Genomic DNA, 12,449 nt, shown 5'->3' on the forward strand with positions numbered 1-12,449 from the left:
GTCCCACCCTTATGTTATTGTTTCTGAACATTTTCAAACACCCTGGGAAGATGGGAAGGAGAGGGCTGTTTCAGTGTTATTTTTATTAATCATTAAATTCTAATTAAGAACTTTCTTGGTGTTTTACAAAACAACAGTTATTTGCCTACAGTTCTTTTTAACAATTTTTCTGTTATTTGTTCCCAGCAGAAGCCTAAATAAGGGAACCCAAAGAAATGTGTCAAGAAGGCTTATCTAGAATAGCTCTGAACAGCTGCAGTAAACAGACCGAGTGCTCACTGGAAGAGAGGAGGATGCTAGGGGCAGCCCCGGGACTTGTGGACTCCATGCTGGAGTCCCGAAGACACCCAGGCAGTAGCCTGCAGAAAGAATTCCCCCAGGTATTCTCAAATTAACTAGATAACTGACCTAAAAGCAGGCCCATTGAATCAGCATCCATTCATCTAATCAGCCATTCACTAAAATGTCAGAAAGCCATTGGAATGGCTTTTGTTGTGGAATATTATTTTAAGATGTGTTACATTCGTTTATGCTGTGTAACATTTGTATAATGATGCAAAGATTTGTTGCATTCTTTATGTTTCATTTGTTTAACTCTGTGAAGCTGTGTTACTTTGCCCATCTAAAACCTGATTGGTCTAATAAAGAATTAAATGGCTAATAGCTTGGCAGGTATAAGACCCCCGGAAAGCCCAGGCCTCCAGGATCTCAGCCCAGGACCTCGGTCACCCCAATCACCAGGCAGATTCGAAAGCTTGATGCAAACTGCATGAGGCTTTTTTGTTGTTTAATGAGCCAACCCCATGTTAGCTCGGGTCTTTCATCCACCCACCATGGTGGATGGCTAGAAAAGACAGCTCAAACCCGCTGCATAGAGATCTTGTAGGGCAGCGTAAGGGGAGTGTCTAGGGGTATGCACAGGCTCAGGATTGGTGTGGCTCCAGGCTTGGAGGGCTTAACCTGTGTTGATTGGTCAACTGGTTGTTATGGCCCATAGGCCCTTCTAGGGTGGTTGCTATGCTCTGCACATCATTGCTGTGCACTTGTCCGTAAAGCACACCCAGAGTCATGAAGCTTAACACCACTAGCTGACTTCTGATTGGTTCCTTGCCACGAGTCAGGCATCTGACCTCCTAGTGACCAAGGCAAGGTCATGGCAAGCACGTGTTACTGTCATGGCTGCTGAAATGGGGAGCTGGTCCCTTCATTCCCCCATTTTTTTTGTTTTTGGAAATTCCAATCATGGAATTGCTGTCTCTCTAGTGTCCCCATCAGGGAGTGAGAGATATTGGCATCCCCATGTAAGGGAGTTCATTCTGACTTATCATTTTAACCAGGGAAAATGGGCGGCGTATTCTTTCCCATTCTACTTCCTACTGACTTTGGGACAAAGTTAGGGACCCCAGAAGGTTGAAATGCTAGTCAAAAACAAAAAAAGGAATTTAGGCAATGGGGAATCCATCAGGGACTGTTGGCAGACTCTGTTGCAGAGACAGGGGGTGCCCATATCAGCTGGACTGCTTCATATCCACAGCAAGTCCAGGGCTCGCAGTCTATTTAGAACAGCCTGCAGTCAGCAACTGATATACTCAGATGTGTCTGCCAGAAGCAGAAACCTGTTTAAGACATGTGTAAACTAGGAACAGAAGTTAAAACTTATATACTGAAGCCCACAGTGCAGAAAAAGCAGATATCTGGACATCTGTTCAAACAGCAGGAACATATTTATAACTTTGAGTCCTAGCAATAACTACAGATTTGGGCTAGAAGCATGTACACTTTTCTTCTGTCCAGAGAGCCAGGTGTGGATTGGACAGAGGTGACTTTGGCCTGATGAAAAGCCCTTTAAGTTTACACTTAGATGACAACAAAAATAAACTTAAAAACCTTGAATTTGTGACTGAACAGTAGGTAGTCATTACTTTATCAGCTAACATGCTGACTATAGCCTATAGTCTGATGCTGTCAAGCTGGCAACCATTAATATTTCAGAGATCTGAGAAGGGTATATTTTATCCGAATCTACTAAAAAGTGACAGAAGCCAGTTAGAAGCCAGTCCATATACAGTTAGCCACACCCAAGTCTCTCCATTATCGATGGAGGCAGATGTCTCAAAGAACAGCAATCTTCGCCAGGCCTATAAGGTGAGAGGTTTTTTTTCTCTCTGTGGAAGAGGGACATGGAAAAGACTGACCTTGTTTTGTCTAGACAAAGGGGGTGTAATCAATTTTCCAGTGTCCAGCAGCTTTGTCCACAGTCTCAGTCAGGTCCTGGCAGGCGGCAGGTATCACATCTGAGCATCTCGCTCACCGGTCCAGGTGCAAGAACTGGGGTGCCTCATAATCTTCTTTGGAGACTTTGAGTCACTGTCAGGATCTGGCAGTCTGTCTGATATTATAAACTTTAAAGATAACAATTTAAATGCCATATTCTGCAGGTCTCTGAAGCATTAGAGGTCTGTTTGTCTGCTTTAGTTACTTGCCTTAAGCACACATTAAACATACAGGTGGCTAGGTAAGGTCTTATTTCTGTAATTAATTTTCAGCCTGACTGTAACTGGTTTTTAACTTAGTAAAATATTTGAAACTTAGCACAGCTGAATTTAAAACTGCATATAGTCCTTAAACAGTAGCTTCATGTACACATTTTAGCTGCTTGCTGAAACTTAACTTCTTTCTGAGACAGAATTTTTCTGTGGCTTTGGAGCCTGTCGTGGAATCCTCTCTGCCAACCAGGCTGGCCTGGAACTCACAAAGATCCACCCACCTCTGCCTCCCGAGTGCTGGGATTAAAGGCATGTGCCACCAACGCCCTAAACTTAACTTCTGAAAACATAAACTGTAACATCCTATAATAGATTATCAGATTTTATAGAACAAGAACTTTACGTTGTCAGGCTTTGCTTAAAAATGATTCTAAATTGAAACTCTTTAAGTACAAATATTAATAAAAATATTTAAAAAACATAAACATTTAAAAAACTGTTTTTAAAAAGAAATTTAAATTCCCTTAATGTCTTTCTGTAATATATAGAAGCATTAACAATTTAAATCTTAACTGAAAATTTGTTTCTAAGATGGTACCTCTAATTTCCATGTGATCATCTTTAGTCAAGATGGTGGTTTAAGTATCTATTTTTAACTTCAGCAAAATGGCTACCAGTCAGCCATGTGACCAGTTTGCCATGAAACTGGCTACAAAATGGCGGTGCCCTGCACCTTTTGTTTTAGCTATGCTTGTAACAGAACTTAGGTTATGCCAGGAAACAGAACATTTTAAAACAAGCTTACATAAATTACTTGAGAAATAAACAGGACTTTTAAAACAGAATTAACCTAATGTGATCAAAATTTTTAATTTATATTAACCAATTTTTAAAATTTACTATTTGTAGACATAAGAAACCATAACAAACAGTTTACATTTTTTTCTCTGACTTTTAACAACCTTTCCTCTGACCTTCTACGACTTCCTTTAATCCTTTATAACTTTCTATATACCTTTAGTTTATTCCTCTGATTTTCTTAGACATTCTTAGACAAATTTCTCTTTCCCTTTCTCTCTTTATTACTTTAGTCTCCTACATTCTCTCTCATTTCTCAGTCAACATAAAAATTCTTATCAAAGCCCTTTTTGAGCAGCAGCCTCAGGGGACTCTGCCGCAGCACACTCTAACCCGTGGTGCAAGGGCAGAACTCCTGTCCCATGCCATGTGCTCAGGGCAGCAAGAAAAGACCCCTAACCCATGCAGGCCATGTGCATGGGCAGTAGGGACAGAAAGAGATGCTTAACAAGACTAGGGTCCTATTCAGAATTTCAGATGGCTAGCCCCATGGAGATTAACTTGGTCCGAAACCAAGTCTCCCCTACAGATTTTGGAACGCTGCTGCCCGAACCTCTGCCCTAAACAATTCTTGTAGGCCTACTCATAGATGTTGCTAGTGACCCTAATATAGGACCTTTGCATTTACAAAATTAACAGAAACAGCAGACCTGAAAATGCAAAACTGACACACCACCGAAAAGCAGGCGTGTGGGCTGCAACACATTAGATAACACAGATAGCAAACCTGCTGCTCAACTGCCCAGTCACCCAGCCCATTCCAACCCTCCAGGCTTTACAGAAACCATACAGAAACAAAGACTGGAAAAGAAAGTTACCTAGTGTGGCACCACATGACTCAATGAAAGGGTGTGTCGTGGTGGATCCTGAATTGAAAACCAGTGATGAAAACACAGAGACAATAGACAGAAAAGAATAGACGCCAACCCTATCCATCTCTGCCACTTATAAGGCAATGGCACTGGAAAGATGGGCGGCAGAACCAGGCGGCTACAATTGCCGCTAACTAAGGAAGGTCCAAGTGTCCTTGGCCTCTGTTCGTACCTCCTGGGTGTCCTCAGGGCAGCAGTCTGTGATCCTCCAGGCACATCTGCCGATCACAGTTGAGGTGGAATCTGGGGATGGGGGTGGTTAGTACGGAGACAGACACAAACAGCAAAAACAGGACAGACACAACAGACAGGACAAACCAAATGGCAGACCAAATTACAGACAGACATGGCACCAAACCAAAATTACAAACAACCCTTGGACGTTCGTCCAGGGTGGAACCAAGGGTCCCAGGAACATGTCTGCTTCTGGGGCACATCTGCTTTCCTTATGGTCCAAATCAAATGACCCTCGGACTTTTGTCCCAGGCAGGACTCAGGGTCTCAGAACACGTCTGTCTCCCCCTGAGGTCCAAATTACCAAATACAAGTCCTGCGCAGGCACAGATCAAATTCAAGTCATGGCACCAAACCAACAAAACAAACATGAACATAACAATGAACATATAAGTTGCGAGCTCAAATCATCTTACCTCCAAGATAGAATCCACTCAGATGAGGGGTGGTCGCAAATCCTGGACAAGCCCCCAAATGTAAGACCCCCGGAAAGCTCAGGCCTCTGGGGTCTCAGCCCAGGACCGTGGTCACCCCAATCACCAGGCAGAGTCGAAAGCTTGATGCAAACAGGACTATAACACAGAGAAACCCTGTCTCAAGAAAAAAAAAAATCACTGAGGACTGGGGATATAGCTCAGAGGACAAGAGCTTCTATAAAATATGCAAGAAGTCCTGTGTTTAATCCCCCATTCATTGAAAAGATCCTGTTGGGTCAGGCATTGTGACCTTTAATCCCAAGCACTCTGGAAGAAGAGGCCTGGGGATCTCTGTGAGTTGCAAACCAGCCTGGGATGAATAGTAAGACCTATCTCAAAACAAAACAAAAGAAACAAACAAAAGACTACACTTACTTTTGTGGGGGAGGAAAGGGGGGCAGGGAGTCACACAGAACTATAGCTCTTTGTTTAAGAGCATCCATGAAGAGGACGGAGGTTCAGTTCCCAACACCCATGTAAGGCAGCTCATAACCTCCTGTAATTTCAACTCCAGTAGAATGCTCTGGCCTCTTCCAAGCACTTGCATGCCTGTGCACATACATGATTACAATTTTAAAAGTAACTCTTTTTAAAAAAGACTGTACATACTTTGGAATTAATGAAACCAATAAAAACATTCTGCAGACTATTTAGTGCATCATTCATGTTCTTGATGTCAACTCTTGTAAAATGATACTGTAAGACCCCCGGAAGCTCAGGCCTCCAGGATCGCGGCCACCCCAATCACCATGTGGAGGCAGAAACTTTATGCAAACTGCATGAGGCTTTATTATAGTTGTTTACCAAGCTAACCCCATGTTAGCTCGGGTCTTTCATCCACCCACCACGGCAGATGTCTAGAAAAGACTGCTCGAAGCAGTCTGCATAGAGATCTTATAGGGCAGAGTAGGGGGAGTGTCTAGGGGTACACACAGGCTCAGGATTGGTGTGCCTCCAGGCTTGGAGGGCTTGCCCTGTGTTGATTGGTCAACTGGTTATGGCCCATAGGCCCTCCCAGGGTGGTTGCTATGCTCTGCATGTCATTGCTGTGCACTTGTCCGTAAAGCACACCCAGAGCCATAAAGCATAGCGCCACCAGTTAACTTCTGATTTGTTCCTTGCCACAAGGCAGGCATCTGACCTCCTAGTGACTAAGGCAAGGTCACACAAGCACGTCTTCGGCTGTTATGGCTGCTGAAATGGGGAGCTGGTCCCTTCAATACGTGTGTTTGTTTTTGTGGTCATATAAACATAGTCCCTTAGTGTGTTGGTTTGGAGCATGTGAAATTGTTTTTATACAAGTAAAAAACCCTCAGGTATCAATGATTTTGATTGGTTTAACCTAATCCAAGAAATTCACATGAGTATTAGTGCTGTTCGCCACTTTTCTCTACTGTTCTTGTAGCCAGACAGGAGCCACGTGTCTTAAGAGTACATTTGCTGATAGCTTATCACTAAACTTATCATTTCAGCATCAGAATGAAGACCTGACTAAAGATAACCAGCCTCAGAATTGCCTCTTCAGGGAAGTGGAATGCATGGCACAGAGACTGGAGGAGGCCTTGGAGGAGATCCAGAGGAGAGCTAAGGAGCCACAAGAGAAGGAGAAAGAACAGAGAAAGTTAGGTGAGCCATGGCTTCAGATGGTCATTCTGGCTGTGGATTTACTGGAATGATCTTTGGGGATATGCCAAGGGGAAGAGGACTGAAAAATGAACATGTAAAAGACTTATTGCTACTGTGTCCCCAATTCGTCAGAAAACACAGGCTTGGCAGGCCCGCCCCAAAGGCACAAGCCAGACTGTGTGCCACTCACCACTAGGAGTCCCAGCACCCAGAAGACCTATTTGTTCCTTCACCCTAACTCTAGATCCTTCTTCCTCACCAAAAATAACCACCAAGAACGCTATTTTGAATGCTGTTTTTGAGTTTTGACCATGTACAGTACCATTCATTTAAACTTTTGTTTTATTTATTTCTATTTTATGTGTATGGATGGTTTGCCTGCATGTATGTCTGTGTACTGTACATGCCTGGTGCCAGCAGAGGATATCAGATTTCCTGGAATCTGAGTTACATACACACAGTAATGAGCTGCCATGTGTGTGCTTGGAATTGAATTTGGGTTCTCCAGAAGAGCAGCTAGAGCCATCTCTCCAATCCCCCACTTAAAAAAGACAAAAAAACAAAACCACAAAACTTTAAAATGGGTATGGTGGCCAGGCGTTGGTGGCACACACCTTTAATCCCAGCACTTGGGAGGCAGAGGCAGGTGGATCTCTGTGAGTTCAAGGCCAGCCTGGTCTCCAGAGTGAGTGCTAGGATAGGCTCCAAAGCTACACAGAGAAACCCTGTCTCGAAAAACCAAAAAAAAAAAAAAAAATGGGTATGGTGGTACACATCTTTAATCCCAGTTCTGGACAGTACTGGAGAGGCAGAAGCAGGTGGATTTGAGAACAGCCTGGTCTACAGTGTGAGTTCCAGGACAGCCAGGGCTATATAGGGAGACCTTGTCTCAAAAATAAAAAACTTTAAAATTACATTTTTATTTTGGGTATGCTTGCAAATGTGGGTGACATGCTAAGACACACATGTGGAAGTCAAAGAACAACTTGGAGGAATTGGTTCTTTCCTTTTACCATGTGGGTCACCACCACCATTGAACTCAAGTTGTCAGGCTTGGGGCAGGTACCTCTATCCCCTGAGCCATCTTGCCTACAATATCCATTCTTTCTGTTTGTTTTCTTACTTAGTCTCACATTTGTAAGATCCACTCATATTATTTCTGTTCACTATTACTGCCTATATAATATCCCATTGATGCTACACTGATCTGTTCTACTGTTGATGGGCATTTGTGCTGTTTCTTTAGGGGGGCTAGCATGAATTCTGATGCTATTAACATTCTTAAACTTACCTGTGGGTATTTACACATTTCTAATCTGGATAAGAATGCGTGTCTGTGTCAGAGACACAGGGCATGTTTTCCTTTGGTCTTCAAAAATACAGTCATGTGCCATTTAACCATAAGGATTTGGTCTAGAAAATAGGTCATTAAGTAATTTCCTTGTTACATGAACTTCAGAGTGTGCTAGCCACTGTATGGGAGGTTGATGGTGACTCAAATTTATTTTGTGGCCTGTAACATGAGTTCTAATAGGTCTTAATAAAACCTAGAGTCAAATATAGGGGAAAATGCTGAGAGATTAGCGAGACAAAGGAACAAAACCACAGCCACTGTACCTACTCAACTTCCCAGCTGAAAAGAGACTGAACTCCTGTCTCCTCCCGCCTTATCACTTCCTCTCTCTGCCCAGTCATATCACTTCCTATCTGTCTGTACAGACCTCCAGACCTCTATGGTTAACTAGTGGCTAGCTCTGCCCTTTGATCTTCAGGCAAGCTTTCTTTGTTAGAGTATAACAAGATATCACCACAGTGGCCCATGGGCATAGTTAAGATCTCCTCAGTAGTATAAGAGGTCTAGTTGCACCACTCACACTGCTTGCTAATGAGTCTTAGTAATGCTGCCTATCCTGGTGGCATTAACCAGCTTCACTGTGAGAATCTCTAAGCTCTTGTGTCTGCTGTGGTGGCTGCTCACATTGTGTGCAGTTTGGCAGAGTCCATGCTCAAGTCTCCCATAGATATTTCTGTTTCATTGCAACTTTGGTTTCTTGGCTTTCAAGAAGCCTCTATTCTAAACTCATGCCTTTTTATTGACTATAAATATTTAGATTTGCTTTTGGTTTTGCCAAATAGAACTTTATTTATCAAATCCAGTTTAGGCGAGCACTTATCTATTTCTGTCTCTAGAGTTGCCTTTCCTGGACATTTCTTATAAATAGAATCATGCATGAGTTTGTATCTCTTTTCTTTCACTTAACACGATTTTGAGATTCATCCACGAAACAGGTATATCTGCTTCATTCCATTTTACTGCAAGATAAGCTAACCCTTGCTGTTTTTCAGGGTTTTGTTTTGTTTTCTGTAATGACAGTCATAACGGGCATAGAGTTTTGCTTAATTATGATTTTTATGATTTTGATTTCTATTCTCTATGACTAGCGATATTAAGTATATTTTATGTGTTTATCAACTATGTACATAATGAAAACTGTCTATTCAATACTCTTTGTAACTAGCTTTTATTGATATTTTTCAATTTTATTTTATTATTTTCTGTGTATGGATATTTTGCCTGCACATGTTTCTGTATATCATATGTCCATGGAGGCCAGAAGAGGGCATCAAATCCTCTAGAACTGGCATTAACAAACAGTTGTGAGCCACCATGTGAGTGCTAAGTATCAAACCCAAGTCCTCTGGAAGAGCAGCCAGTTTCTCTTAACCGATGAGCCATCTCTCCAGCCCCTATTTATTTTGGGGGACCAGGTCTCACCATGTAACTCTGGCTGGCCTGGAATTTGCTGTGTACTAGGCTGTCCTTGAATTAGGGATCTGCCTGCCTCTGCCTCTTGAGTCCTGGGATCAAAGGTGTATGCCACCACCACACTCAGCCAGCCACTACTGCTTTTTAACAGTAGGATTTCTTTTTCGGGGATAGGGGAGATTGAGACAGGGTTTCTCTGTGTAGCCTGGGCTGTCCTGGAACTCAGTCTGTAGTTCAGGCTGACCTTGAACTCAGAAATCTACCTATCTCTGCCTCCCGAAGTGCTGGGATTATAGGCATGAGATTTCCATGTTTTAACCGTGGGATTTCTACTGTAAACATTCTGGGTATTACTCTCTTATGAGACAGATGATTTTCAAATACTGCCTCCTCTGAATTGTAGGCAGTCTTTTCTGGCAAATGTGGCCAGCCTGCCAAAACCTACTATTCCACAAACCTCCCTCATCTTGTGAAACCATGCTTGTTCATCCAACCCTCAAATGCCACGCATTCCTGAGATTAATGGTCACACCCTACACCTGCACCATTATGAACGAGCCTGTCACATCAGATAGTGAGGCTGTAGAGTGAAACACCCCCACCGCCCTACCTCAGGATGAACTCTAAGGGCCTCCTGCCCAAGTGTGCCTGCTCACCCCTGTGGATCATTGTTCATCGTTTTGGAAAAGTAGAGGTTGCCTTATGGAGTTCCTTTTGCATTGTTCACATGTCTGTCTCTTTGTGTGACATCATGAATATTCTCCAGCACTTTTCACAGATCTTCCCTCTATTGACAGTGTCCTTTGATGGGCAAAAGGTTTTCATTTTATGCAACTCAACATACCTTTTTATTCCTTTGTTGCTATAATCTTGGTAAAAGACTAAATAAAGTATTGTCATGCCTCCCCCCCAATCCCACCCATATGCCCATGCTCTCACTGGGTATGGTGGTGTGGTGGTGCACGCCTTTAATCCCAGAATTCAGGAGGTAGAGGAAGGCAGATCTCTGTGAGATTGATGCCAGCCTGGTCTACAAGAGTAAGATCCAGGATATCCACAGCTATAGAATAGAGATCCCCTGTCAAAACAAACAAACAAAAACCAAAATACAGCAACAAGAAAACCCCAACCATACCTAGAGTAATAACTAAAGAAGTGGACTTAGAAAGCACAACTGTGAATCTGGTAGAAAGGTCTTAAACATGTAACAAAGCCCAGCATGGTGGTAAGCCAGCATTTTCGAGGCTGAGGAAGGAGGTTATAAACTCAAGGCCAGTGTTAACAGAGTAAATTCTATTCTGGGCTGTATAGCAAAGCCTTCTCTCAAAAGAGAAAATTTACAACCCAGGTAGAATTGTGACTCATTTAAGGCTAATGAAAAGCCAGAGTTGTCAAACTGTGCACCAACACGGCAGGAGGCGCTGTCTGACCAACCAAGCTTCAGGAACTGGTTGTCTCCATTAATGTTTAAATTGGGCAAACAATATATTTGGCTGTGTCATTCTAAAAGCAGATTTTTAAAAATAACTTATTTATTTTTATTTTATGTGCATTGGTGTTTTGTCTGCATGTGTATCTGTGTGTGTGAGGATGTCAAATCTTGGGAGTCACAGACAGTTGTTAGTTGCCATGTGGTTGCTGGGAATTGAACCTGGGTCCTCTGGAAGAGCAGTCAGTACTCTTAACCACTGAGCCATCTCTCCAGCCCAGAGATTTTATTTTTGAAACAGGGTCTCACTATGTAGCTTCGGCTAGCCTCAGGCTCACTGTGTAAGCCAGGCTAGCTTCAAACTCAGAATCCTCCTGCCTCTGCCTCCTGGTGCTGGGATTACAGGTGGGTGTCATCACTGCATCCACAGCCCAGTTTTGAAAGCCAACTGTTTTCTGAGTATCTAGAGCATCTCAGAACTTTTAACATTTGGAAGCCCTGGTTCACTTAAAGTTGGGGGAGCAAAGAGGCTTTTCCGTCTGTCTACAGCATACATCCTACACTTGCCCCGACCCCTTGTTCTACAGACCCAAGCAGCTCTGGATCCCTGCAGTTTCCAGAAGGCCCAGTGTCTCTCCTGCCTCCTCTTTGTTCTTCCTGCCTTCTCTCCATTACTCATGCTGCTCTCTTCTCCAATATTCTTTCCACCTTCAGTTCCTCTGCTTGCCCTCCTTACATAAAGAAGTACCTTAGAAAACTTGTTTTAGCCATGCAGAAACTACCTCCCATCTCTGACACAGAGAAAACAGCCCTGGGTTTGCATCCCCGTCATGCTATTTATTTCCCTTGGCACTGAGCAGGTTGCTCCAGTTTTCTGACTTGTTTATGTTGCCTACAAATTGGGATGTGGGCACCTACATTGTAGATTTGTCATAATTTTATACCTGGTGATAGGAGCAGTTGCTCCTGGAGGCAGCAGCAGAAGTAGTATTGCTATAATTAGAATATAGTTTCTTACAAACCTGGTGGGCTATAGCGGTATTTGCCCTGAAGATCTGAGTGTTGCCAGCATAATAATGAAACACACACTATTGAGTGATGCACTCATGATGTGATTAGGAGTGTTCTCTTATAAACCTCAGTGTTTGCCAATTAGTGTTAGCAGATCCTTCATTCTAATGGTTTAGAAAACCTGCCAACCAATCACAGTGAGGAACCCACAAGAAGCTAAGGGATAAAACCTGAACTAGAAGATCAAACCTCCATCAACTCCAGTGCCTCCTACTGTTCTCATGTAATCCTTTGTACCCCTGATGGTTAATTCTGTCAACCTGACAGACCTAGAATCACCTAGAAGACAACCCTCTGAGCTTTCCTGGATCTAGTCTCTAGATTGGGTCCACAGAGGTGGGAAGAGACATCCTAAATGTGAACAGCACCCAGATCCTGAACCAAAGAAAAGGGAGAAAGTGAGCCGAGCCATGGCATGCATCTCTCTGCTTCCTGGCTTTGGGTACCATGTGACTTTGTGCTCCCTCCTTCTGCCATGATAGTCTGTACCGTAGAACTGAGCCCAAATCAACCCTTCCTCCTTAAGATGCATTTGTCAGGCATTTTATCCTAGTGATGAGGACAGTGACCAACATAGTACCAAAAACTATTCCTGAGATTTTGTTATTTTCATTTCTTTTAGGAGGGGCA

The 12,449-nt window shown here is 43.1% G+C and overlaps 1 protein-coding gene across 2 annotated transcripts in view; it reads left to right on the forward strand.

Moving 5' to 3' along the window:
• Positions 1 to 150: 150 nt before the first annotated feature.
• Positions 151 to 12,449, forward strand: part of Ccdc30 (coiled-coil domain containing 30) — a 77,947-nt gene continuing 65,648 nt past the window's right edge. For both annotated transcript variants that reach the window (XM_035439661.1, XM_035439662.1), the window contains exons 1-2: positions 151 to 380; positions 6,399 to 6,552. In XM_035439661.1, coding sequence (XP_035295552.1) covers positions 216 to 380; positions 6,399 to 6,552 — 319 coding nt within the window. In that variant the 5' untranslated portion in view covers positions 151 to 215. The remainder of the gene's footprint in view (positions 381 to 6,398; positions 6,553 to 12,449) is intronic.

This window comes from Cricetulus griseus, chromosome 2 (assembly GCF_003668045.3).
Source record: "Cricetulus griseus strain 17A/GY chromosome 2, alternate assembly CriGri-PICRH-1.0, whole genome shotgun sequence".
In the NCBI taxonomy this organism is placed as follows: domain Eukaryota; kingdom Metazoa; phylum Chordata; class Mammalia; order Rodentia; family Cricetidae; genus Cricetulus; species Cricetulus griseus.